The following is a 27,505-nucleotide window of genomic DNA, read 5'->3' as shown; positions in this document are numbered from 1 at the left end:
CCCTCCAAGTGGTTGACAATGGTAGCTGAGCACCATCTAGTTCTTCTGGTCTCATAGTCATATAGGCTGAGGATCACATGGTGTACCAGTCCCTTGGACTAATTGTTTCCATGCATCTTTGGTTTTCTTCATTCTTTGCTCTGGATGAGGAGAGACCCATCGTTGCATCTAGATGGCTGCTTGCAAGCTTTTAAGATCTTGGTTTTGGGGTTTTATATATCAATATCTATACACCTACATGTAAATATAGGTGTACTTATTTACATATGGATATACATATCTATAAAATATCAAGGCAGTTATTTTTCTTTTCCATCCTCAAATTGTGAAACTGAGGCACAGTTATCAAATGGTCTATGGTGGAACTAAAAACTAGAGTCCTGGTCTCCAGGACACGTCCACATTTTCCCTGAAACTCTAGGACCTTTTTCAATTTTATGACAACATTAGTCTGCAGTGTGGATTACATCTCAATATAAAGAAGACAAAAATCCTCACAATTGGACTAATAAGCAGCATCATGATAAATGGAGAAAAGATTGAGGTTGTCAAAGAATTCACATTGCTTGGTTCTACAATTGAGGCCAATGGAAGCAGCAGTCAGGACATTAGATGATGTGTAGCACTGGGTAGGTCAGCTGCGAAGGAATTCTTTCAAGTGCTGAGGAGCAAGGATGTCTCCTTGAGGACTAAGGTGCGTGTGACACAGGCCATGATATTTCCAGTCTCCTCGTATACATGTGAGAGCTGGAATGAATAAGGAAGACAGAAGAAGAGTTGATGCTTTTGAATTGTGGTGCTGGCGAAGAATGCTGAAGGTACCATGGACTGTCAAAAGAACTAACAGATCTGTCCTGGAAGAAGTGCAGCCAAGATGTTCCTTGGAAGCGAGGATGGCCAGACTTCGTCTCACCTACTTTGGTCATGTTGTCAGAGGGGACCATTCCCTGGAGAAGGATGTCATGCTTGGTAGGGTGGAGGGTCAACGAAAGAGGGGAAGGCCTTCAATGAGATGGATTGACACGGTGGCTGCAACAATGGGCTCAAGTATAGCAAGGATCATGGCGCTAGCACGGGATCAGGCGGTTTTCGTTCTGTTGTGCGTGGGGTCACTATGAGTCGGAAACAACTCGACAGCACCTAACAACAACAACAACAACCTTCAAGACTTAAATGTTGCTTTGTCTAATGCAGATTTGTTTTCTTATAATACTGTCATCACATTTATGGTTGTTAATCCTTTACGTGCCATTGAAATCAGAGCTGTTTGGCGTATGTCTTCCAGAACTTGGAGGGGGAGCAATTAGAACCCTGCAAAAAATGATAGCAAATCAGTAGAAAACCTCCTTGATTTTCACTTTTTGTGGTTACTCTAGACATAGCCAGGCTTACTTGTTGCTTAACTCAGGGAAAAGTGGGGTTTTTCTTTAATTACCTGAAACGTAAGTACATATAAACTTGAACTTCCATGAGCTGAGTCCCATAAACCCAGGTGAACTCTCTAAAACCTCCATCATGAATTAACAGGATAATTGCAGGAACTTGGAGCAGTCGTGGAAAGCCTCTCAACTCTCTGCATTTGACTCTGTGACATGTGTCAGTCTTCCAAGGATTGCTGTAGTAGGTCAATTACAGAATTGATCTTAGACTTTATTCTATGTTATGGATAATGAAAGTCACACAGCAAAAAAAAAAAAGAAGAAGAAGAAGTGGAAGAGGAGAGTTATTGGTCTGGATGGTTATTAATAATCATCTATACTTGAAACCTGGGGACACAGGAATCCAAATCATCGGTTTTCCCACTGTATTAGCCTGCACCTGTGGAAGGAACCAAGTGATTCCTTCTAAAGGTTATGCATTTGTTTTGTTTTATTTTTCTTTGAAAAATTTTAGGTTGGACTCTCTTGGCCTATTTTACTCTTAAGCAAATAAAAACAGTACCAAATGAAACCCAACCCACTGCCATGGTGTTGATTCCAAGTCATAATGACCCCCAAAGAGTTTCCAAAGCTGTAAATCTGTACAGAAGTAGACTGCATCTTTCTCCCACAGAGTGGCTAATAGGTTTGAACTATTGACCTTTTGGTTAGCAGCCCAATTCCTTAACCAGAGCTCCTTAAAGAACAGTGACCATCCTGTAAAATTTATGTGATCTAGCATTCCTACATTATGCTGAGAATAAAAATAAATCAGAAGTCCTTCAATGATGGCTATAACTGTGTATAAACAATTTCCTACCCAGTGCTCAAACTTAAAAATTATCTTTTAGAAAGTGAATTTTCTTTGATATATCTACCATTTTGTATTTCTCCATTGTAATATTCCAGTGTTTATCCTCTGAATATTATGCATAGATATTATATAGCATTTCCAATTAACAATTAATTTGCTTGTTGATTCTTAGAACTTTGAGAAATACAAAGATAGCATTCCTTCACATGTTATATTTATTAACATGTTTAGCTTTCTAAACTGATAACAAAGTTTCAATGGGTTAGGAACAAGCCAAAAGAGAGATGGCTTGATTTCTACATTTTAGGCCCTATCTTTCTTTATTATTATTATTTTGAAGGATGCCATTCACTACCAACAGATCTTGATTGGACAATAGGACCTAAATGGTTTAGGTTAGCAAGATGAATCTGAGAGGTCAAAAGGACCCAGGATCACAAAATGCAATGGAGCCTTCATGACCAATTATTCTAATTCACACACGACCTAGCATGATGTTCTCCACTCAATAAATATTTTTGACTGTTATGTTGACTGTTGGGAGCTCTGGTGACATAGTGCCTAAGGCATTTGACTGCTAACCAGAAGGCTGGTGGTTCAAACCCACCAGCCCCTCCTTGGAAGGAATTGGGCAATCTACCTCTGTAGTGATACCGCCTCAGAAACCCAAGGAGGGGTCACTATGAGTCGGACCTGACTTCACGGCAATGGTTGCATTTTCGCAGTGCGTTATATTGACTGTTAACTTCTAAACACTCCTCACATCCATCTAATGTCTATACAACTTCCTTCCTTAAACTTGTTTCTCTGGAAAGCTTCCCATCTCTTTATTCTGCTCCCTCCTTTTATTTTTTATTAATACATCTTTAAACTCTTTCTGTGGTTCCCAGATATTACTCTGTATGGCAGAGGGGAAAAAAAGTACCTAATTCTTGCTCTATCTTTTTTTTTTCTCTACTCTCCTTCCTTTCTAAGCTGCTCATTCATTTCCTCTATTTAAATCTTACCTCTTTGATCTCTTACCATGAATTCTTCATGAAAATACTGCATGTGTGTGTGTGTGTGTGTGTGTGTGTGTGTGTGACCAAGTAGCCTTGTCATCAGTTCTTTTTCTAATAAGAATTCCAACAGCTGTTGGGTTTCTCTTGCCTACCTTGGATATTGCAGGACTTCAGCTTCTGGGATAGTGAAGTGTCCCTCTGTCCTCTATCTATGGGTCCATCCCGGATGCAGCAGTTACAAGCTTCCAAGGGGGCTGAGATGGAAGGTTGTGGTGTTCACTGCTGCGTCCCTGTTGTGCCTGGCATAAAGGTGCTCAGTGAATATTGGCTGAATTAACACAAAAACTATGGCATTATCATTTGTTCCAAGTAGGATAATGGAACTTCTAACCAAGTAGAAAATTTTGAATTTGTTGCTTATCTATAGAAAATACATCTCATTTGGCTATATGTTCTGATTATACCTAATTATGGACACAACCTATTATGACAGCAATCCATTTAATCAATTGATTAAAAAGATGAAAACTTTTAAAAAACATACTGAAATTAAGCAAAGCTGTGGTGTTAATTGGACATTTAAGTATAAAGTTATAAAGTAAATCTGTGCATCTCTTAGTAATCATTTAAAACTCCATCCTGAAATGAAATTGGGATTAAAGTGTTTTTATGCAACCTCTTTGAAAGTAGAGTCTATGTTTTATAGAGTGTTGTTTTCCCCTCCCCTCCCTCCAAAAAATGCTGTCATTGAGTTGATTCCAACTCATAGAGACCTCCCTTGGGTTTCCAAGGCTGTAAATCTTTGTGGAAGTAGGTTGCCTCATCTTCCTTCCATGAAGCAGCTGGTAGGGTTGAACTGTGGACCTTTTGGTTAGCACCCAAACACCCTACCCACTACGCCACCAGAACCAGCTTCCTTGTTGTATCCCCAGTGCCCATCAAAGTATTTAGCACATAGCAGGTGTGTCTTGTTAGGGGCTGTTGAGTCAGCTCTGGTTCATAGTGAGTCGGAATAAAACCCTGGCCTGTCCTGCACCCTCCTCACAATCCTTGCCATGCTTGAGCCCATCATTGTGGCCACGGTGTCAATTCAGCTCATGAAAGGCCTTCCCCTTTTTTGCTGACGCTCCACTTTACCGAGCGTGATATCCTTCTCCAGGGAATGGTCTCTTCTTAGTTTCCTAGTATTGCTGTAACAGAAATATCACAAGTAGGTAGATTAAAGAGAAGAAATTTATTTTCTCACAGTTCTGAAGGTTAAAAGTTCAAATCAGGGTCACGACCTTGTCAATTCCTTCCTTGTGGTATTCCCAGGGCTTCTTTGGTTCTTGATGATCCTCACTCGGCATCTGTCTTTGCTTGTCTCTGTGTTTAATCTGCTCTTTTTATAACTCAGAAGTGATTAGGTTTAGGGCACACCCTACACTGGTATAGCCTCATTAACATAATATTAGATTGCATTGTGGAAGATGATCTATTATATTACATGACATTACAAGTATAGGGGTTAGGTTTCCAACACCTATTTTAGTGGGACACAGTTCAATCCATAACAAGATGCTTAGTAAGAATTTGGCAGCAAGAACAGTGAGTAGTCCATGAAGCCTGGTTATTTCTATTGAAGAAAGCATGTGATTATTAGATATAGAAGACATCCTCAATGTGTGTTAACCATCAAGTTTATCTAGAGTCTTTTATCTGCTGTCTCCAAACTCTGGCTGTTACTGGAAGGAAAAGGAGAACGCTTTAACATATAGGACTTCCTTTTAGTGAATTTTGTACCCAGAGTCAGTTTGCAATACTTTGAGCAGGTTCTTCCAGCTGGTTTGATCCTATTCGATTATTGGTTCCTGAAGCCCAGATTCAGAACCCAGGGTAGGGAAGCCAGCCGTGAGTTAAGGGCAGGGAGTATCAGGATGGTAGCCCACATTTTGGAAATTCAGAGCATTGGCAATGTCATGTCTGATTGAAATTATACTGTGGTTCTCAGAAGAAAAGCACTCTCTACCATTCTACCAATTTACAGAAGCTTTCTGCAAATGTGTCCCAGAAATCAAATGGTTCAGACTGTCAAACGTTCCACCTTAAGAAGTTTATCTTACAAGAGAAGGGAGTTTATATTTTTAAGTGGTATATTTTCTGAAATACTCTTTTTTAGCTTTTCAGTTTCTTTCATAGAGTAACTAGAATTTTATGCAATTCATTTTCACTTAAGTTCTTTAACTTGAGTCTGGAAAGAGTAAGTCATATGTCATTGATTTGATTTCCATTCAGATCAACTTTACACAGAAAATATTCTCTCCTTTGAGCACAGATGTCACCTATAAGTAGCTGACACAGGAACTTCTTTTTACTCACAAAGGGCACCAGGCCAGGGAAAATGGAGAAAGCAGCATAAATCCAGTATATCCACAGGCAGTAGATCAGTACTGTAACCATTGTGTAAAACAGTGTAGAAAGCACATTTAAATTTAACTTAAACATATTGCTTGTGTTTGCACATTTTCTTATGGAATCTGAGTCCCATCAGTCATAACTTGGAATGCAATCTTGATTTATGTGTAATGGGGTATATTTGGAATAAGCTAACACTTAGTTGCCAAAAAAAAAACCAAACTCACTGCCATATAGTCGATTCTGACTCCTAGCAACCCCCACTGGGTTTCCGAGGCAGTAAATCTTTACAGAAGTAGATTGCCCCATCTTCCTTCCACAGAGTGGCTGGTATGTTTGAACCACCAGCCTTCTGGTTAGCAGTCAAAAGCACATCAATTCCTGTTTTGGGAAGATGTGCATCTTTGTTAACATCTCAGATGCAAAGATTCGGTCCTTTAGTAACAGGCCACAAACCTCTGCCATTTTTATCTTATAGTTGTATCATTTCTTCATTCCTATGATTTAACTAGGAGCTCTGGTGGCTTAGTGCCTAAGCATTTGACTGCTAACCAGAAGGTTCGCAGTTCAAACCCACCAGCCACTCCTCAGAAGGAAGATTGGGCAATCTACTTCAGTAGTGATACTGTCTCAGAAACCCAAGGAGGGGTCGCTATGAGTCGGATCTGAGTCGAAGGCAGTGAGTTTTTTTTTTTTTTTTTTTATGATTTAACTTTCCAAATATTTTATAAAATCTCTCATGGAAATTCCTTGGCCTACATTATTCTTATTTTGTTGCTCATCTGCAATTTATAAATTATTTGTATAAATGCATATTAAACAAACATATTTCAAAAGAGGTTTTATTTTTGCCTCTCATGATCCCTTTAAATATATCCAGTGGGATTAATTCTTCTGCTTCTGGATGAAATGCCAGGCAGTCTCAAAAAACATTTTTGGCCACTTTCAGTTAATATGAAGTTTGTTGCAAAATACCATCTTAATTCAGTAATATAAAATCATCAGTTCTTGTAGTGCCTAACACTCCAATTCTCATTCAAAAGTGAGACTGCCTTTGCCCCTCCCCTTACCCCCTCCTATATCCACTGCATACCCCAATGACTGCTGCAAATGGCAAACCTTAAACCAGGAAGGAAGTGGTCAACTTCTCTCTTTTTTGCTCCCTTCTCCTCCACTTCACTAACTGCTGTTCCTGACCCTTCCCTTTCCCAATGCTAGAAGGACCTAAGCCCTCCAAAAGGAGGAACAGGCACTGTAGAACATCCTTTGCCCTAACACTGGCTAGGCATGCAGGCCACTCAATGCAGCCTTCAGCTTACCCAGCAGCCAAAAAAAACAACCGGCTCCTCACTCTTTAGATTCCTCAGGCAGGAGTCAGACACTGTGTCCTCCTAACTTAGGAAACATGGCAAGCTCTCCAAATTGTTTCATTTCATTCTTTCTCTCTAAACCTGAAGTGAAAGGTGGTTATCTCTGTTCTCCACCCCCAGGGGCTGCATGTGGCAGTAGGAGATGCACAAACTCTAATAGCTTTCTCTGCAAGTCCTCTTGTTGGATCTTCTTCCTTCTGACTCTTTTGTATCCCTGACAGAGGGGTAAAGTCTAAATTACCTAACTTAAGCACTGCTTTGCAATCTCTGGAGGATGGTCTGTCTTGTAACTCATTTGTTTTCTGAGATCTAGCCCATCTTAGTGCCTCAGTAGAAACTTCTTATTAAGATCTGATTACAGTTGTATCCTCACTAGATAGATAGATAGCTGCCCTCCCGTGGACGCTGACTCACAGTGACCCTAGGTACAACAGAATGAAACACTGCTCAGTCAGTCCTGTATCACCTTCTCAATCATGTTCAAGTCCATCATTGTGGCTATTGTGCCAATCCATTGTACTAAGAGGTCGCCCTTGCTCTTGTTGGTCCTGGCTTTCACCAGACATGATGTCTCCCTCATCCTGTCCTTCACCAAATAGGATGTCTTCCTCTCACAACTGATCCCTCCTGATGACATGTTCAAAGCAAGCAAGTTGAATAATGTTCTTTTGTGATCCATAAGGTTTTCATCAGCTAATTTTCAAAAGTAGATTACCAGGCCTTGCTGCCTGTCTTAGTCTGTCTGTCTTTGCACCGCTGAAACCTATCCACTATGGATGACCCTGCTGGTATTTGAAGTATCAGTGGCATAGCTTCCAGGATCACAGCAACATGCAGTACAACAAACTAGCAGATGGGCGCTGGGTATCCTCACTACTTAATTACAAATCTAAACTTATTGCCATCTAATCGACGACTCATAACAACCCTATACAACTGAGCAGAAGCCCTATAGGGTTTGAATATTCTATTTCTATCACTTCCATATTTGTAGAATTGGTAAGATAGTAAACATGCAACCAAGATATACATATATTTATCGAAAAACAGGGCTCCTTTAAAATGTGCACATTTTCATCATATTCTTCTGTAGTTTCTTTGATTAAATCAGTTCAAACATTTATAAATTCTGTAAAATCAAGCCACAACTTAAAATCAAGTCCTAAAATTAGTTGTTTGAAACCCACAGAGACAATGTAGTATTTATAGTGTCAACAGGCACTTAAAGCTACATATACTACCCATTGTGTTCTTGAGGTATAGGTATAAACATAACTTACCATCATGTACAATAACATTTCTTTGGAAAAATCAGTTCACAATTTCAGTATGGAATTTCAGGAGTACATTTCCCCCTATAATAACTCTGACAACATAGCTGTCCAGGAACTTAAACCAGCCCTCACTGGTCAGGCAGTAGGGTGTGACTTAAGCTGCAGAGAATATTCTTTAGCTCAGAATAAGGACTCTATTAAAATAGGGGCTAAAGGTGGTATGGAATGGATTCAGAATTTGGGGACTTCAATGCAACAAGGTGAGAAGCTCTGAGAAGTCTGAGACTTCTTGCCTACTGAAAACCCCCAGAAATATTTCTCCTTGGTTACTCTTTTCATTTTATTCTATAGGCCTCAGAGACTGTTCTTCCTGCTTTTTTTTAACCTTCAAGTTTCTCCTTTTCCCTAGTGATTTCAATTCAGATATGTAATATTCTAATGGGGAGCAAGCAAAGCCTTTGTAATCTTTTTTCAGGAATAAATGGAAACAACTTTGACTGGAATCTTCTGTCCCACTCCCATGTTCCTGTATCTTTATACTGTCCCATAAGGAACAAGGGCCATTCAGGAAGGGATGGTAAAAGGCTGGCTCTAGGCAGGACCCACATAAGATTTATCTTTAGTCCAGAGTCAATTCAGACTCAGTGTTGGCTGTTTGGGGCATTTCTTTAAGGAAGTACATAGAGCAGGGGCCTTGAGATGAGGGAGAAGCAAAAATGGTAAGGGGATGAAGGTGAGCTGCAGAGAAGATGAGGGCTGCGTCTGGGAAAATAACTGCAGCCCACTGTCAGGGAGGGGATGGCTCGGAAGACAAAACTGCGGAGGTTTCCCTTCTTGCCCTCAGTCCCTGTGCCCTTGTCCTTGCCAGGCTAGCCCCACACAAGTCTTGGGAGGAAAGAAAGCAGTCCCCGGTGGGTGCAAAGGAAACTACTGAAGCATCGGGTCTCCCTATTCCTGTTCACCATTCATGAGTGATGGACAGATGTAAGCTGATAGGATCAAAACTGGGACTTGTGTTTGCTCTACTTCTTGTTTTGGAAATATTACCAGAAAACTGAAAAGCATGCTAAAAACTAAAGACTGTAGTTAAACACTGAACTGTTGTTGTTGTGGTTATGTGCCGTCGAGTTGGACCCGACTCATAGCGACCCCTTCTTGAGTTTCCGAGGCAGTATCACTATGGAAGTAGATTGCCTCATCTTCCTTCCAAGGAGTGGCTGGTGGGTTCGAGACTTTTCTATCTGATTCAACCACAGCAGGAGTCTCAGTTTGTTGCCTGGTGAGCCTCCAAGATGGGTGCTGTCTACACCACTGCCACCACCACCACCTCCCAAATACAAGTTAAGTCAGCACCCGTAGGTATTCTTTTTCCCAAAAGCACAGGCACCCAGCTTCACATACCTTTCTTCACCAACAATCATAAAGTTCAATCATAAAGAAATGGAGAACAGCCACCCTCACAATAACTCTGGGGTTTCCTGAACACTTGGATCTCAATTATTCTTTTGGATATAATTTTTGAAATAATAAAGGAACTCTTTATCACCTACCTCACATGTTAAGAGAATAAGATGAAATGTCAGCATTACTTCTAAGCATCCCAAAAAATAAACAAAACTTAAAATAATACCAATTTAGAAGTATGTGTCCAAAAACCAAATCCATTGCTGTCAAGTCAAGTCTGACTCATAGTGACCCTTTAGGACAGAGTAGAACTGCCCTATAGGGTTTCCAAGGCTGTAAATCTTTATGAGAGCAGACTGCCACATCTTCTCCCACAGAGTGGCTGATGGGTTTGAACCACTGGCCTTTTAGTTAGCAGCTCAGTGCTTAAACACTGTGCCACCAGGGCTTCTCTGAAGTATGAGTACAATTCAGTAAAGAAAAAACATATATTTCTGAGATGGTTTTAAACTGTCAAGACTAGAAAATATTCCAAATTTGGGCAATTATGTAATACATTTGTGGGAAATATAGTCATTTTGAAGTATTAGGTGGAATCCTATGAAATTTCTGATATTCCACAAAAATGGCAATTTCTTGTAGTTCAACCTAATAGTTGGATAGGGGAAAGCTCTAGTTAATAATTCTTTTTAACTTCCACAGTGTGGAAGTTGTTCTTAATACTTTTAAATTAAATTATATACAAAGATACAGTGACATCATTAGAGGTCATCATTCCTCTGCTTTAAATGGTTTGAATTATCTGGTTAAAAATTAATAAGCTCTACTGGTGATTAACCATTTTTTTCTACCCTGAAAGAGCTGAAGACTTCATTTGCTTACCACACATCATATGTGGCCCTAGAGGTGGATTTAAAATTGGTTCCAAGAAATTGAAGCCCAGAAACACTTGGTTTTTGTGTTTCCTAAATGTTCATTCTACTCTTATTCAGATGAGAATTTGTTTAAGACAATAACTGGAGGGTGTGAGCAATGGGATTTAATAGCTTAAGAACACAACTATGGGTCCTAAACCGAACTACTCCGCCTGTGACCAGGGCAGGTACATATCATCCATGTGCTTCTAAATTCCACTTCAGGAGCATCCCAGTATCCACCTCAACTGGAAAATTATGGTTAAGTAGAGCCACAAGTTTAACTAAAGGTCTCACCCTCACCCCAAGCACATGGCTCCAGATTCCTCAGTGATGCAGTAGTGCTGGAACAAGTGATTGTCCCCATGTCATTCATGTGTTCGCTCATCCTTCAGATGCCTACTGAGTACCCCTGCCATGGGGCAGGCACTATTACAGGTGTTTTTGATATAGTGGAAAGCAACACAAACAAGATGCCTGCATTTGTGGAGCTGACATAATTATTAGAGATAATCATTCAGTCAATAAGCAAACAAGAAAAATACGAGATAGCAGCTAGTGCTACGTAGAGGATTAGAATGGTTAGTTACTTTAGACAAAGTGGTCTGAGAAAGCCTCTCTTGGGAGGTGACTCTTAAGCTGAGGTGTAAATAAGAAGAAAGAGCCAGCTATGCGATGAAGGCTGGCATGAAGGTCTTAAGGCTAAAATTAGCTCAGTGTGCTCAAGAAACAAAGGACATGATAGCTGGAGTATTAGACACAAGATGAATTCCAAGAATTTGGCCAGAGCCCAATCATGCAAGACTTTGTTAGTCAGAGTAAAGAGTTATATTTTCTTCTATGTACATTGGGAAGCCATTAGAGTTAAAGCAGAATAATTCTTTTTTTTTTTCTTTTCAAATGCATTTTATTGAAATAATAATTTATGTACAGTGAAATACACAAAAATAAGTGAAGATGAGGCAATCTACTTCCGTATGATACTGCCTCAGAAACCCAAGGAGGGGTCGCTATGAGTTGGGTCTGACTCGACAGCACATAACAACAACAACAAAGTGAAATGGGTCACAATGCATTTTTTTTTTTTTTTTTGCCGTGTTCCCTTCCCTCCCCTCCCAACCCTAGCAACCAACAAAGAAAGTTTCCCTCCATGCTTTCCTTGACCCTCCACAACAATGAACTAATACAATATTTGTCCTTCTGTGATTGACTTATTTCACTCAGCACAATGTCCTCCAAGTTCATCCATGTCATGCAGTGTTTTGCAGACTACTTTATTCTTTAGTGCTGCATAGCATTGCATTGTGTGTATGTACCATAGGTTAGTCATCGATTCTTCCATTGATGGGCACAAAGGTTGTTTCCATCTTTTTGCTATTGTAAATAGTGCTGTGATGAACATGGGTGGGTGTGCATATATCTATTCCTATCCTGGCTTTCACCTCTCTAGGATATACACTTAGTAATGGGATTGCTGGGTCAAATGGTATCTCCAATTCCAACTTTCTAAGGAATTGCCATACTGCTTTCCACAGTGGTTTATCACTTCACAGTCTCACCAGCAGTGTATGAGAGTCCCAATCTCTCCACATCCCAGCCAGCACTTATTTTCTGTCTCTTTGAACCATGCCATCAGTGCTGGGGTGAAATGGTATCTCATTGTTGTTTTGATTTCCATCTCTCTGATGGCCAATGATCGTGAGCATCTCTTCATGTATTAGCTGGCCACCTGAATATCCTCCTTGGTGAAGTATCTATTCATGTCTTCTGCCCATTTTTCAATTGGATTGCTAATTCCTTTGCTGTTGGAGTTTTCCATAAATCTTAGAGATAAGTCCCTTGCCAGATAGGTGATTATCAACAAGCATGAATTTGTTGCTATAATTTCTGTTATGGGCTTTTTCGTGGTATTGATTTCTTTGTTCCATGTAATTTTCTGTGCTGAGCTCGTTTTGTTTATGAGTTGTGTTATCACCTCTTTCCTTGCTATTGTTATAAAATTTGCTAAATATTTGTGCTGATCCTCTTTATAACTTTCATGTGAAGGTTTATCATTTTTCTTTGAGGTTACCCTGTGATTTATAGTTTTCTTCTCAAGTTTAGAACAGTCTGTTCTATCTTGTAGTTGTCTTGACTTCCCTACCTTTTAGAAGTTCTGTAATGACACAATTGTTTCCCTCTTTTTGGTTTGTAGTTATCCTCATTTGTCAATTGATGTCTCTGGTTCCCTGTTTACAATCTTGTAGGCTTATTTACTTTGGATACTTCCATAGCTGGGTTGGTTTCTGGGTTATCTCACCATGTGTGTTAATGGTCAGTTGTTGTTGGTTCTCTGTTCAAAGGACTCCCTTTAACAACTCTTGTAAGGTTAGTCTGGTTTTAACAAATTCCCTTAATTTCAAAGCAGAATAATTCTTAAAAGATGGGTCTGGTTACAGAGTAGAACATTGATTTCAAGGGAGGTAGAATGGAAACAGGGAGATATTCTAAGAGGCAACAGCAGTACTTCAGGTGAAAATTATACTGAACTAACATGATGGTTGTTGTTGTTGTTGTTATGTGCCATCGAGTCGGACTCGACTCATAGCGACCCCTCCTTGGGTTTTCGAGGCAGTATCACTATGGAAGTAGATTGCCCAACCTTCCTTCCGAGGAGTGGCTGGTGGGTTTGAACCGCCAGCCTTCTGGTTAGCAGTCAAGTGCCTTAGGCACTATGCTACCAGAGCTCCTAACATGATGGTGGCAGAGATGAATTTGATGGGTTTGGAATATATTTTGAGGGTAGAGTTGACAGTATTTGCTGATAGATAAAATACAGCAGGAAGAGAGAGTGAGAGGGATCCAGGGTAATTCCCAGATTTAGGGCTTAACTTAATGCACTCAAAGTATGGTCCAGAGACCTGTGCCAGTCCACAAACTCTTGTCACTTTGCCTTGAGATAAGTATGGAAAGTGAAAGTAACCATCAAGAAATATTTATAGCAATTTGACAGAGATTCTATGTCTATTAACAGGGACTTGTATTTTTGTATGCCATTTTTATTTCATTTTTATAGTAATTTGTTTTAATTTTATTTTACAAAAGTATCAGACATTTTTTAAAACCTGACTCTTTTTTAGCATTGATAGTATGAGACACATTAACTTAACCAAGTGGATGAATAGCAGTGCCATTCCTGATATGAGAGAGAACAGCACAGGAGCAGCTTTGGGGAGATTAATTAAATGCACTATTTTGGGCATGCTACGTTTGAGGTGCCCATTTGACACCTAAGCCATGATGTGGAGTTGTTGTTAGTTGCCATATAGGCAACCCCATGTAAGAACTGCTCCATAGAGTTTTCAGGGTTGTGATCTTTCAGAAGCAGGCTTTTCTTGCAAGGTGCCTCTGTTGCTGTTGTTAGGTGCCGTCAAGTTGGACCCGACTCATAGCGACCCCTCCGTGGGTTTCTGAGGCAGTATCACTATGGAAGTAGATTGCCCAACCTTCCTTCCAAGGAGTGGCTGGGGGGTTTGAACCGCCAGCCTTCTGGTTAGCAGTCAAGTGCCTTAGGCACTATGCTACCAGAGCTCCACCTCTAGGTATATTCAAACCACCAACCTTTGGGCTAGCAGTCAAGTGTCTAACCATTTGCAACACCCAGGTACTGTTTGATGTGGAGTAGATAAGTGGATATATATGACTGGAGTTTGAGGAGAGATTAGGCTTGGAGATAGGGGTTTGAGGTCATTAGCATACAGAAGATATTTGGTGCTGTTAGACTGGCTGAGATTGCCTAAAGCTGAAGAGTAGGAGCCAGCAAAGACTGATAAGGAATAGCTAGTCAAGTCAAGGAAAACCAGTGTGATGTCTTGAAAACCAATAGAAGAAAATGTTTAAAAAGAAAAAAAGTACTCATCTGTGTCTAATGCTGCTGAGAGGTAAGTACAGATACTGGATTTAGTGAATTTGTAGCAGGGTTTCCAGCTGGTTCATAACAGCATGGCTGTGCCGTTTTGAATGTGTGTCAACAGCCATCTTTGAGCAGGGCACAACTGCCTGTTTTCTACGGGTCAAAACCAATGGGCAACGGGTACACTGTCTTTGTTTCCCTCTAGGCTCTTGTTTTCTGTCCTTGTTTCCCCCTGCCATGACTGATCCACTTTGAACAATTCAAAGCCCTGATTTTGGAGACCCTGACATTATGGTAGAAGCCACCTTCATCTACTGCCTTCAAGTGGATTTCAACTTGTAGCAATCCTATAGGACAGAGTAGAATTGCCCCATATGGTTTCTAAGTCTGTAAATCTTTATGGAAGCAGACTGCCTTATCTTACTTCCTCTGAGCAGCTGGTGGGTTTCAACCGGCACTATTTTAGTTAGCAGCTGAGTGCCCTAACCACTGCACCACCAGAGCTCCTTATAGTAGAACAGTGAGAACAAAAGCCTAATTGGAATACCTTAGTGAGAGAACAGGAAATGAGAAAATGAACCCATAACAATAGAAAATTATTTCAAATAGTTCTGTTGTACGAGGAGCAGAAGGATGCAGTGCAGGTTGATGTGGATCAAGAGCAATTTATTCAAATATGCAGATGGAAATGTCCAGTAGAGACAGGAAGTTGATGATGCAGGTATGCATCAGAGTGCGGTTGAGAATAAGTTTTCAAAATATAGGAAGTTCTACATATTGAAGTGCACATTAACAGTAGTTACAGAAATTATATTCCATCTTCAATCCATTTCCTACAGGATTCCACTGGGTCTCCAATGTCAAGGTGAGGAATCAGGATTCATTAAGGCAGTTTGAGATTATACTAGAGACACTGAAATCTCCTTTAGTGCTCCATGGTGAGGAACTGGAAATGGAACATACCTGACTTAGTGGGGTTCCATTGTTTAAATCTAACATCTGAATCTTTGAAAAAAAAAAATACATCTCCAGAGTATACTCATGGACAAATTCCTCCTCATCCATAGAAACTGAAATTGAAACACGTTTTTCATTTTGACAGGAATACAAAATTTCAAGCTTTGAACAGAGGCTGATGAATGAAATAGAGTTTCGCTTGGAACGTACCCCAGTTGATGAATCAGATGATGAAATCCAACATGACGAGATCCCCACGGGCAAGTGTATTGCTCCCATCCTCGACAAAAGACTCAAGCACTTCCGGGTCACAGAAGGCTCTCCAGTCACATTCACCTGCAAAATTGTTGGGATACCTGTTCCAAAGGTAGGGGAAGATGACTAGCCATTTGGCCAACCAACAACCCAGAACTATAGACTTCAAGAAAGTCTTACCAGACTCTAGTTAAGTATCTTCAGAGAGAGTAAAAAAACAATACCAGGAATTAGCAAAACCTGACAAATTGACTAAAAGGAGACCATCAGGAATAGAATTGTAATATAGGCCAAAAAGAAATCTGACTATGCACAAGTGAGAATTTTAATTAAAATTTAAGATAAATTTCTTAGTCATCATTCCTTATTTTGGGCTATTGATTCTCTCAATTGACAAATTCTCCAAATTGATATTCTTCCATATACTATTTATTGAACATCCACAGGGTGCCTCTTGTTATACTAAGTGAGCTATATTTGTATCATTACTGTTACATCAGCGAATTCCAAAAATGTCATGTTATTATCACAGGTGGCTGAAAAATCTTCTGAGTCACTAGATTTTTGGCAGCCACTAAGAAAAGGATTTACACCCGGTGTGGGCTGTGGTGGGGCATCTCTCCGCTCTACTTTCACAAACATTAGCATGGCATTATCATGTATGATTGGGTAACAAGGAGACATGGAGGAGGGCAGCTGCAACCAGTACTTTATGCCCCCGTCTTTGAGAGATCTCCTTAACATGGAAAAAATAGCTCAACATGAAAAAAATAACATATTAAAATTTTAGTTTGATGAGAACTTTAGTTAATTCTGCTTGGTATAATAAAGCTTACTATCCTTTCAAGCAACGTGAGCTCTTCTTGGAAAAACAAAACAAAACTCACTGCCATCAAGTCCATTCGACTGACAGCAACCCCTCTTTGGGTTTCTGAGGTGGTATCTCTACAGAAGTAGATTGCCCAACCTTCCTTCCGAGGAGTGGCTGGTGGATCTGAACCACTGGCCTTCTGGTTAGTAGTCAAATGCCTTAGGCACTACACCACCAGAACTCCTTGAGCTCTTCTAGACCCTGTGTGGCAACTGCAGGAGACTTGAGCTTGTAAATAGGATAGTGGGAAAAGATCCAGGCTCCTGGTTTTCATTATTTTGCCTCTGAAGAAACATCAAGTCTACAGTGCGGCTTTTTAATTAATCATTAAGTACAAAAAAAAAAAAAAAATCAAAAGCTTTCATCCAAATTATATTTGACTTTGAGCTTAAATATTGTTTATGTACACATGGAAAGATATTATGATATCATTTTAAGTAAGGTTTTTAATTTTTCAAATGCTTCATAAGGGTTTTATTGTAGACATGGCAGTTTGCCCTTGCCTTACTCTACTCCCTACTTCCTTGTTCTCTAAAGATGTACAAAACAGGGTATATTCTCCTTGATTGTCTTTCATTTCAGGTTTACTGGTTCAAAGATGGAAAGCAGATTTCTAAGAGAAATGAGCACTGCAAAATGAGGAGAGAAGGAGATGGGACGTGTTCTCTGCATATTGAGTCCACCACCAGTGATGATGATGGCAACTACACCATCATGGCCGCCAACCCCCAGGTGGAGAGGCAGGGTTCTGCGATGTGCCACATTCTGAGGAAAGAGCGGTTGATGTCCTTGTGAATGAAACCCTGAGAAGTGCAAGTTACTAAGGATTGCTGAGGAAAATGAATGAGAAGCATTGTGATTGTGTGTAACTAGAGCACAGTATCCCAGTTTAAGAGACCAGTTATCCACTGATGAGTCATTCAACCCTTCAGTCTTTGTCAAAGGGCATTAATAATCCCCATTCACTGTGTCCACTTCACAAACTTATTAGGTTAAATCCTGAATTTATCAGCTCTATGACCCTCTTGAAGAAGTTATTTTCTATCAAAGAATAATTTACTGTTTTTGTTCTTTAGAGACTAGGCAAATCATTTCACAAAGGCTTGTGAATGTCCCTCAAACTCATGTCTTTTCTTTTTTTTTTTTAAGTCAAGGTTGGACAGCCATAATCTTTCACTTTCCTTTTCTGAATGAGGGCAGACTTATATTTTCCTAAAAAATATGGCAGAGTAACTGTCTTCAACAAGAGCAGAACTATAGTTCCTGTTCTCATCCACTCATATTGCAGAGTTAGTTTTGAAGATAGTTTCTGTTGAGGAAAGTATAAAAATATTTGGCCATTCTCTCTGCATATGACTGCAAATAATATTAACTGTACAATAAATCAAATCTTTTTTTTTTTTTCTAACATTTGTCCTCTGTTCTTTCCTCAGCTTAAAAATGAAAGTCATCACAATACTCTTTAATAGTGACTTCAGGAATCACATTTTATTATTTTCATTTTTTTAAAAAAACCCACAAAACAAAACTCATACTGGTTAATCAAAAGGCTCATAATGTTTGGATTCAGAGAAAATTTATATAAACTGAAAATAATATATAGAATTCTCATTTTAATCTTATTGTCCATTTTCTCTTTCTCAGGGGAGAATCAGCTGTTCAGGTCACTTGATGGTACAGAGTTTGCCCCTTCGTAGTCGACTAACCTCTGCCAGTCAGTCTCACAGGTAAAGACAATCAGAATCCCCTTTCTCTGGCATCCTCCACCACAATAAGCACTGGAGTGATGCGCCTGCAAATTGTTAACTCAAGATCTGGTCCTCCACCTGCAGTATCCTCTACCTGCAGCATAATCTGGGAGCTTGTTGGAAATGCAGAGTCCCAGACAGGAGCTCTGGTAGCATAGTGCCTAAGGCACTTGACCTCTAACCAGAAGGCTGGCGGTTCAAACCCACCAGCCACTCCTCGGAAGGAAAATGGGGCAATCTACTTCCGTAGTGATACTGCCTCGGAAACCCAAGGAGGGGTCACTATGAGTCGGGTCCAACTCAACAGCACATAGTAACAGCAACAGACCCCACCCTAGACCTACTGAATCAGATTTTTCGTTTTAACAACTTCCTCAGGTGATTCTTAAGCACATTAAAGTTTGAGAATCATTGAGCTACTCAAAACCAAAACCAAACTCACTGCCATCTAGTCAATTCCAACTCCAGTGCCCCCCACTGGGTTTCCTAGGCTGTAAATCTTTACGGAAGCAGACTGTCCTATCTTCCTTCCACAGAGTGGCTGATCGGTTTGAACTACTGACCTTTTGGTTAGCAGCCAAATGCCTTATCCACTATACCACCAGAGCACCTTCATTGGTCTACAGTATACTTTTAATGTTTCCAAATATTTGTAAGCATTGGCAGCATCTTGCATACAATATATAAATATCTTTTAATTTATACTGAATTAAATTACCATCATCTTTAATAAAACACAAATGATTTATATTAATGATTATAAGTATATAGATCAAAGAAAGAGCCTGGCTTTCCCTTGAGTCTTCTGGTGCCACAAGGTCTTAGCAAAGCATTCCATAGTTGCTGACATGGATGAATTAAATGTGACTTACCAAAGGAACAAAAATAGTGACCCATGTTTCAGATACAGTATTTCACCACCGTTGCAACTATACCTTCTTTTTTTTTAAGAACAGCTGTTACTGTTGCTCAGTCTTAATCCAGTTTTAAGTTCATGGTCATCTTTAATGGTCTGCCATAATTTATAGTCAGGTTAAATTTTATTATTCAGAGACACAGGGATTGCAGCTGCCTTGTTCTGGGTAATAGACAGGACTATTCTTTTGGCTCCCATTTGGAGTTCTGATTTAATATTAATTAATTTGTTTATTTTGAAGACTCTTAAACAACTGGTCAAACCCAGGGTGAGGGAAACTGAGCCATTTAACCTAGAGTGACTTTAATGAGAAAGAAGCTAAAGCCTTATTTGATTACAGATCTCACAAGATAATCCTACAGTATATGAGATACTTACTACTTTGTTTTTTTATATCACCTTCACATCATTATCTTTATTATTTGTTTATGGTCCAGCAACAACCTCACTCCTAAAAAACAAACTCTGTTCTCCACTCCCTGTCCCAACTCCTAATCAGTTGCCATCAAGTAGATTCTGATTCATGGCAACTCCATGTGTGTCAAAGCAGAACTGTGCTCTATAGGGTATTCAAAAGCTGGTTTTGGGGAAGTATATTGCCAGCTCTTTCTTCCGAGGTACCTCTGAGTGGGCTTGAACCACCAACCTTTCTGTCAGTAGCCCAAAGCATTAATGGTTTGCACCACCATGGTACTCCCCAGGCCCCATAAACACCAAAAACCAAACCCACTGCCATCAAATTGATTCTGACTCATAGTGACCTTATAGGACAGAGTAGAACTGCCCCCATAGGGTTTCCAAGGCTGTAAATGTTTATAGAAGCAGACTGCCTCCATATTTCTCCCAAGGAGCAACTGGTGGGTTCAAACTGTTGAACTTAACGATTTAGCAATTGAATGATTTAACCACTACACCATCAAAGCTCCTTTCCAGGTCCCATAGCTGTGCCTAAATGACAATTGTGGTAAGTTTGTAAATTAGTTTCTATGTTTAATTACTGACCATGCCTGTTGTTACAGGGGAAGGTCCCGAGTTCAAGAAAGAGACAAAGAGCCCCTACAGGAGCGCTTTTTCCGACCACATTTCCTGCAGGCTCCCGGTGATATGGTGGCTCACGAGGGACGCCTCTGTCGGCTAGACTGTAAGGTAGAGTCTGGTACCCATCTGTGGTTGCATTTGGTTTTGTTTCTATTTGTTTTGTGATGTTTTTTCAAGGAATAGGGGAATGGGGAAGGAAGAGATTTTTTCTTCATAAAGCAGTTTGGAATATTTAACTTTTTTAAACTTGTTGTTGTTGTTGTTATGTGCCGTCGAGTCAAACCTGACTCATAGCGACCCCTCCTTGGGTTTCCGAGGCAGTATCACTACGGAAGTAGGATTGCCCAACCTTCCTTCCGAGGAGTGGCTGGTGGGTTTGAACCGCCAGCCGTCTGGTTAGCAGGCAAGTGTCTTAGCCACTATGCTAAACTTAGGCAATACTAAACGATGGTATTTTATGATTTTTAAGTCTTTTTTATCTATCTCTGTATGGCACAAATGGTTAAGTGCTTGACTACCAGCCAAAAGTTTAGCAGTTCAACTCACAAGACAGGCCTGGAAATCTCCTTCTGAAAGGTATAGACTTTGAAATCCCTATGGAACAGTTCTACTCTGACACACACATGAGGTTTCCATGAGTCAAGACTGACTCAATGGCAACTAACAACAACAAAATCTTAATAAAAATTTCATCAGTGCTGTATCAACATAACTTTGTTTTTTTGGCAAGGATTTTTGTTTTCTTTTTTGTTTGTTTGTTTTTATTTTATTTTTATTGTGATTTGGATAAAAATTTACAGAGCTATTACATTTTCCATACTACAGCTCATACACATCTTGTTTCGTGACATTGATTGCAATCCCCATAATGTAACAGCTCTCTTCCCACTTCCTCCCTGTAGTTCCTTTTTCCCTGTGTCCTTCTTTCCTATGCATTCCTGCCCTCTGAGCTATGTCCCTGTGCATATACTGCCCTTCCAACCTCCCTTGGTTGATTGTTCTAAGGAGTGCACCAACCTGGTGTAAATGTTCACCTTATAGGCCTGTCCATTGTCTGGCTTGAAGCCATGGGAGTGAATTCAATTCCAAGCTTGAAGGGTGACTAGCGGCCATGGTCTCAGGGGTTTCACCAGTCTCTATCAAACCAGTAAGCCTTGTCATTTTTATGATTTTGTAACTCTGTGTTTTTAAAAGACCACTCATCTGTCAGTTTTTGTGAAGAAAGAGAATTTCAAAACACTTAATTGTGCTTCTACTGGTACCTAGACCAAGAAGCAGTCATTTGAACAGAACAAGGAGATATAGTGTGGTTTGGAATCAGGGAAGGAGTGCATTAGCATTGTATCCTTTCACCTTACTTAGTCAATCTGTATGCTGAGCAAATAATCCAAGAAGCTCACTATATGAAGAAGAATGCAGCATCAGGATTGGAGGAAGACTTATTAACAACCTGCCATATGCAGATGACACAACTTTGCTTGCTGAGAGTGAAGGGGACTTGAAGCACTTACTGATGAAGATTAAAGATTACAGATTACACCTCAATATACAGAAAACAAAAATTCTCACAACTGGACCAATAAGTGACACCATGATTAAACAGAGAAAAGATCAAAGTTGTCAAGGATTTCATTTTACTTGGATCCATAATCAATGCCCATGGAAGCAGCAGTCAAGAAATCAAGAAACATATTACACTGGGAAAATCTCCTGCAAAAGACCTCTTTAAAGTGTTAGAAAGCAAAGATGTCACCTTGAGGACTAAGGTGCACCTGACCCAAGGCGTAATATTTTCAGTTGCCTCATATCCATGTGAAAGCTGGGTAACAAATAAGGAAGACCAAAGAAGAATTGATGCTTTTGAATTATGTTGTTGGCAAAGAATGTTGAAAATAACGTGACTGCCATAAGAATAAACCAATCTGTTATGGAAGAAGTACAACCAGAATGCTCTTTAGAAGCGAGGATGACTAGAGTTCATCCACATACTTTGGACGTGTTATCAGGAGGGACCAGTCCCTGGAGAAGGATGTCATGCTTGGTAAAGTAGAGGTTCAGCAAAAAGGAGGAAGACCCTCAATGAGAGGGATTGGCTCAGTGGCTTCAATAATGGGCTCAAACATAACAGTTGAGAATGGCACAGGATCAGACAGTGTTTTGTTCTGTTGTATACAGGGTTGCTTTGAGCCAAAAGTGACTCAAGGCACATTACAACAACAAAAATAGTATAAAATTAGATTAATCATTCACTTAATTAGGATCAAAATACCACACAATTTAAATTCATGCAGTATGAATGGATAAGCAAAATGTGTTATATACATCTAATGGAATATTACTAAACCATGAAGAGGAATGAAATCCTGATGCATACAACAACATGGATGAACCCTGTGAACATTATGCTGAGTGAATAAGTCAGACACATATGGAAAAACTAATCACAAACTTTATGAAATAAAAGAGACACCAGATAAGCAAAATACTACTGAAGAACAAAGTAGAAGGACTCATATGCCCTAATCTCAAAACCTACTATATAGCCACGACAGTCAAAATAGCCTGGTACTGGTACAATGACAGACACATAGATCAATGGAACAGAATTGAGAACCCAGAAGTAAATCCATCCACCTATGAACACCTATGATCTTTGACAAAGGGCTAAAACTCATTAATGGGGAAGAGATAGTCTCTTTAACAAATGATGCTGGCAAAACTGGATATCCATTTGCAGAAAAATGAAACAGGATCTATATCTCTCACCATATACAAAAACTAACTAAAGATGGACTGAAGACCTAAATGTAAAACCTAAAACTATAAAGATCATCAAAGAAAAAACAGGGGCAAACATGTTGTTGTTGTTATGTGCTGTCAAGTCAGAACTGACTCATAGAGACCACTCCTTGGGTTTCCGAGGCACTATCACTATGGAAGTAGATTGCCCAGTCTTCCTTCCGAGGAGTGGCTGGTGGGTTTGAACCGCCAGCCTTCTGGTTAGCAGTCAAGTGCTTTAGGCACTACACTACCAGGGGCAAACATAGAGGTCCTAATACATGGCATAAATATACTATCAAACATAAGTAAAAACGTACAAATAGGAGAAGACAAACTAGATGACTGGGACCTCCTAAAAATTAAACATTTATGTGCATTAAAAGACTTCACCAAAAGAGTAAAATAAGAACCTACAGACTAGGGAAAAAAAAAATTGGGCAATGACATATCAGACAAGGGACTAATCTCTAAAATTTATAAACAATTTCAACACTTAAACAACAAAAAGACAAACAATCCAATTTAAAAATGAACAGACAGGACAAGAACAGATATATTCACACCCATGTTCATCACAGCACTATTTATAATAGCAAAAAGATGGGAAAAACCTAGGTGCCTATCAAGAGAAGAATAGATAACCAAACTATGGTATATACACAATGGAATATTAACACCAAAGAATAATGTAGATAGAATCTGAAAAACACTGCATAATGTGGATAAACTTGGAGGACATTATGCTGAGTGAGATTAAGTCAATCACAGAAGGACAAATATTGTATTAGTTCATCATTGTAAAAAGTCAAAAAAAGGTTTATATATGGAAGGAAAGTTTATTTGTTGATTATCAGGAATGGGAGGGTTGGGGAGGGAACACTGCAAGAATTAAAAAAAATTAAAATTAAAATTAAAAAAAAAATAAATAATGGGCAGAGGGCATGAACAGACACTTCACCAAAGAGGACATTCAGACTGCTAACAAACACATGAAAAAAATGCTACCAATAATTAGCCATTAAAAACTAAAAACAAACTGCAGTCAAGTTGATTCCGACTCATAGCGACCCCTCCTTGGGTTTCTGAGGTAGTATCTCTGCAGAAGTGGATTGCCCAGTCTTCCTTCCAAGAAGTGGCTGGTGGGTTTGAACTGCCAGCTTTCTGGTTGGCTGTCAGATGCCTTAGGCACTACACCACCAGAACTCCTAATCATTAGCCATTAAGACAGATGCAAATCAAAACAATAAGATATCAATCTCACCCCTGCATTAATAGCAAACTCAGATTAAAAAGAAAAAAAATGCTGGCCAGTTTCAAGAGACTGGAACCCTCAAACACTGGTCGTGGAAATTTAAAACGGTGCAGCCACTGTGGAAAGCTATATGGCTCTTCCTTAAAAAACTGGAAATAGAAATACCATATGATCCAGTGATCCCACCACGAGGTATATCTCCTGGAGAAAAGAGATCCATGGCATGAACAAATATGTACACACCCATGTTTATCCCAGCATTAGTCACAAGTGCAAAAAAGACGGAAACAAACCTAAGTGCCCACCAACAGATGAAAGGATAAACACACTGGTAGATATACACACAATGGGATACTATGCAACGCTAAAGAGTAACGATGAATCTGCAAAACACCACAAAACATGGATGAACCTGGAAGACATTATGCTGAGTGAAATTCGTCAATCAGACCACTACTATAAAAAGTCAAGAAAAGGTTTAGTCACAGAAAAAAACATTCTTTTAAGGTTACCAGGGGAGGGAGGGGAAAGAGGGTAAATCATTAACTAGAGTGTAGACACATAACTTAGGTGAAGGGAAAGGCAGTATACAATAGGGAGAGGTCAGCACAAAATGATGAAGGCCAAGGAAGACAGTGGGGGGAGCCTAAGTGGTAAAAGCAACAGAGGTAAATACTATTACACATATAGTCCTGCAATAACAGTAATAACAATAATCCAAGAGTGGATACACAGAGAGCCACACAAACTGAACAGTAGTGGGACTACAATCACTCAATATACATATAGGTTTGACAGAGGATATTTCTATATATGTATTTATATATGCTGCAATTATATCCATGAATAGAATAGAGCATACAGGCTGCAAAGTTATGAAAACTTCTTAGCCATAACTATACACCTTGAGAGAATGAATCACTGAGTCAGAGGGTTCAGGACCATAGTCTCAAGGGACATCAAAGTCAATTGGCATAACATATTGATGAAATGTATGTGTCATTATGTGAAGATTATAGTAAAAATTCATGCAGCAATAAATACACTAAATGAAATAAATGTGTAATCAACTTTGGCTGCACCTCAATTTTATGGAATATATGTTGCTATTGAGTGATATCAAGTCAATTTTGACTCGTAATGACCCCATATGACACAGTAGAACTGCTCCAAAAGGTTTCCTAGGCTGTAATCTTTATGCAAACAGATCACCAGGTTTCTCCTGTCAGCCCTTCAGTTAGCAGCTGAGTGCTTAACCGTTGTGCCACCAGGGCTCCTTACGGAATATATATCTTAAAAAATAAAAAACCAAACTCATTGTCATCGAGTAGATTTCGACTCATAGTGACCCCCACTGTATTTCTGAGGCAGTAAATCTCTACAGAAGTAGGTTTCCCAGTCTTCTGCCCATGGAGTAGCTGGTGGGTTTGAACTGCCAACCTTCTAATTAGTAATCAAATGCCTTAGGCACTGAGCCACCAGAGCTCCTTATATAGTAAACCTTTAACCAATTCTCCTTGCATTTCCTGGCTGACACAAACAAGACTTTGGCTGCAGACAGGTATCTACTACTCTGGCTGTGTAGAGGTAGGGAGTCCCCTGGCTTTCCTCAGCTAGAATGACTGCCAGACCCAGCCCTCCAGATCCCTCTTCTCCTGCTGCCCCTGCAGAGAGGTTTCCCATCATTTCATTTTCTCTATTTGGTGCCAGACAAGGATGAAGAATTTAGCCACCAAATAAATGTCTGTCACCAGTCTGTCATTTGCCTCAGCTATCCTGTTGTTTATTAGGTGAGTGGCTTGCCACCCCCGGAGTTGACATGGCTGCTCAATGGCCAACCTGTGCTACCAGATGCTTCCCACAAGATGCTGGTCAGGGAGACTGGAGTCCACTCCCTGCTCATTGACCCGCTCACTCAACGGGATGCAGGGACTTATACATGCGTTGCTACCAACAAAACTGGGCAGAATTCCTTTAGTTTGGAGCTCACTGTTGTAGGTAAGTTTTGCTGCTGGTACCCCTAAACAACTTTCTCCAAAGTTATTGTCCACATATGCAGAGCTTCTGACAGAATACCAAATCCCATCTCAGTTACACCTTCACTGTAGTAAGGGCCAATACTTCTTACATTGTTTTCAAAGTCATACTGATAAGCTAAAATTTAATGTGGTTCCTTAATGCAATAAATGGGAGCCATTATAAGTTAATTGATTGGTTGATTGAGTATTTAATTGACTACGACTAAAGTTAGATTACTTGCCATACAGTTTAACATTACTAGAACACAGTAAGCTCTTGTTTTTTCCCTCAGTTTCCATGCCTTTGCATCAATGGTCCCTTGGCCCAGAATGTCATTTTCTGCTTGGTAACTTCCTTCTCATCCTCTAAGGCTCAACTCAAATGTCACCACCAAGGCACAGTGGATCCAGCAGGCACAGCTACTCCTTCCCTTCTTCCTCTGTGTTTTTACAGCACTGGGAAAAGGAGGGTTCCTTAGAGCACTTACAGCTTTCTGATTACTTCTCTACATTCCAATGGAAGCTATGAGCTTCTGATGACAGAGACTCTGGCTTAGCCTTCTGTGTATCCCAGTGTCTGACTCAGTGCCTAGAACAGGAATGGTACTCAACAAATGTTGAAGCAATAATTAAACAAATGAACCCTGACCTTAGAAGATGATGTGAACAAAACATTGTGATGTCTACAGAAAAGGACAGCAAAGCATCCCTCCTCCAACAGAGCAGTTCACCCAGGATTAGATTTAGAACACAGGAACTCTAACACTGGGTTTCACATAACTCCTGTGTTATGTAAATTTCCCAAGGAGGTTAAAATTTCCTCCTGAGTAGGTAGCAAAAGTCAAAAAAACTTCCCAGGAGATAGACAAAGACATGAATGTTTATTTAGAAGAGAAGCAAAAGAAATAGGGAGGGAGATTAAAAAGATAAAGAAAGTAGGCTTACAAACATTGCTAGCAATTCAGCGTCCAGTGGCAGCAGACCAGAATAGATCCAAGATGACTGCTAACCCCCTCCCACTTTGCAGGGATACTTATACCTGAGTTTGAGGAACTGGGGATGGGGGCTACATGACTGGGAATGGAAGGCTACATTACTGGTTTCAGACTTGGTGGTGCTGGGTCCCTATAGGGAGGGGGCCACTAGGCAGTGCCCTACAACCACCACCTGTGTATGCTCTGATAAGAC

General features: G+C 39.9%; 1 protein-coding gene across 1 annotated transcript in view; it reads left to right on the top strand.

Moving 5' to 3' along the window:
• MYPN (myopalladin) overlaps positions 1-27,505 on the top strand; it is a 118,365-nt gene that overhangs the window by 83,005 nt on the left and 7,855 nt on the right. Inside the window, exons 12-16 of the mRNA XM_007940692.2 lie at positions 15,584-15,805; positions 17,147-17,296; positions 18,209-18,291; positions 20,248-20,374; positions 26,090-26,297. Of these exons, the coding sequence (XP_007938883.1) occupies positions 15,584-15,805; positions 17,147-17,296; positions 18,209-18,291; positions 20,248-20,374; positions 26,090-26,297 (790 nt within the window). The remainder of the gene's footprint in view (positions 1-15,583; positions 15,806-17,146; positions 17,297-18,208; positions 18,292-20,247; positions 20,375-26,089; positions 26,298-27,505) is intronic.

The sequence above is a fragment of the Orycteropus afer genome, unplaced genomic scaffold, assembly GCF_000298275.1.
Source record: "Orycteropus afer afer isolate SDZICR_OR568_19922 unplaced genomic scaffold, OryAfe1.0 scaffold00070, whole genome shotgun sequence".
Taxonomy (NCBI): Eukaryota; Metazoa; Chordata; class Mammalia; order Tubulidentata; family Orycteropodidae; genus Orycteropus; species Orycteropus afer.
Note: the sequence above shows the minus strand (reverse complement) of the source record. Positions and strands in the feature narration are given on the sequence as shown.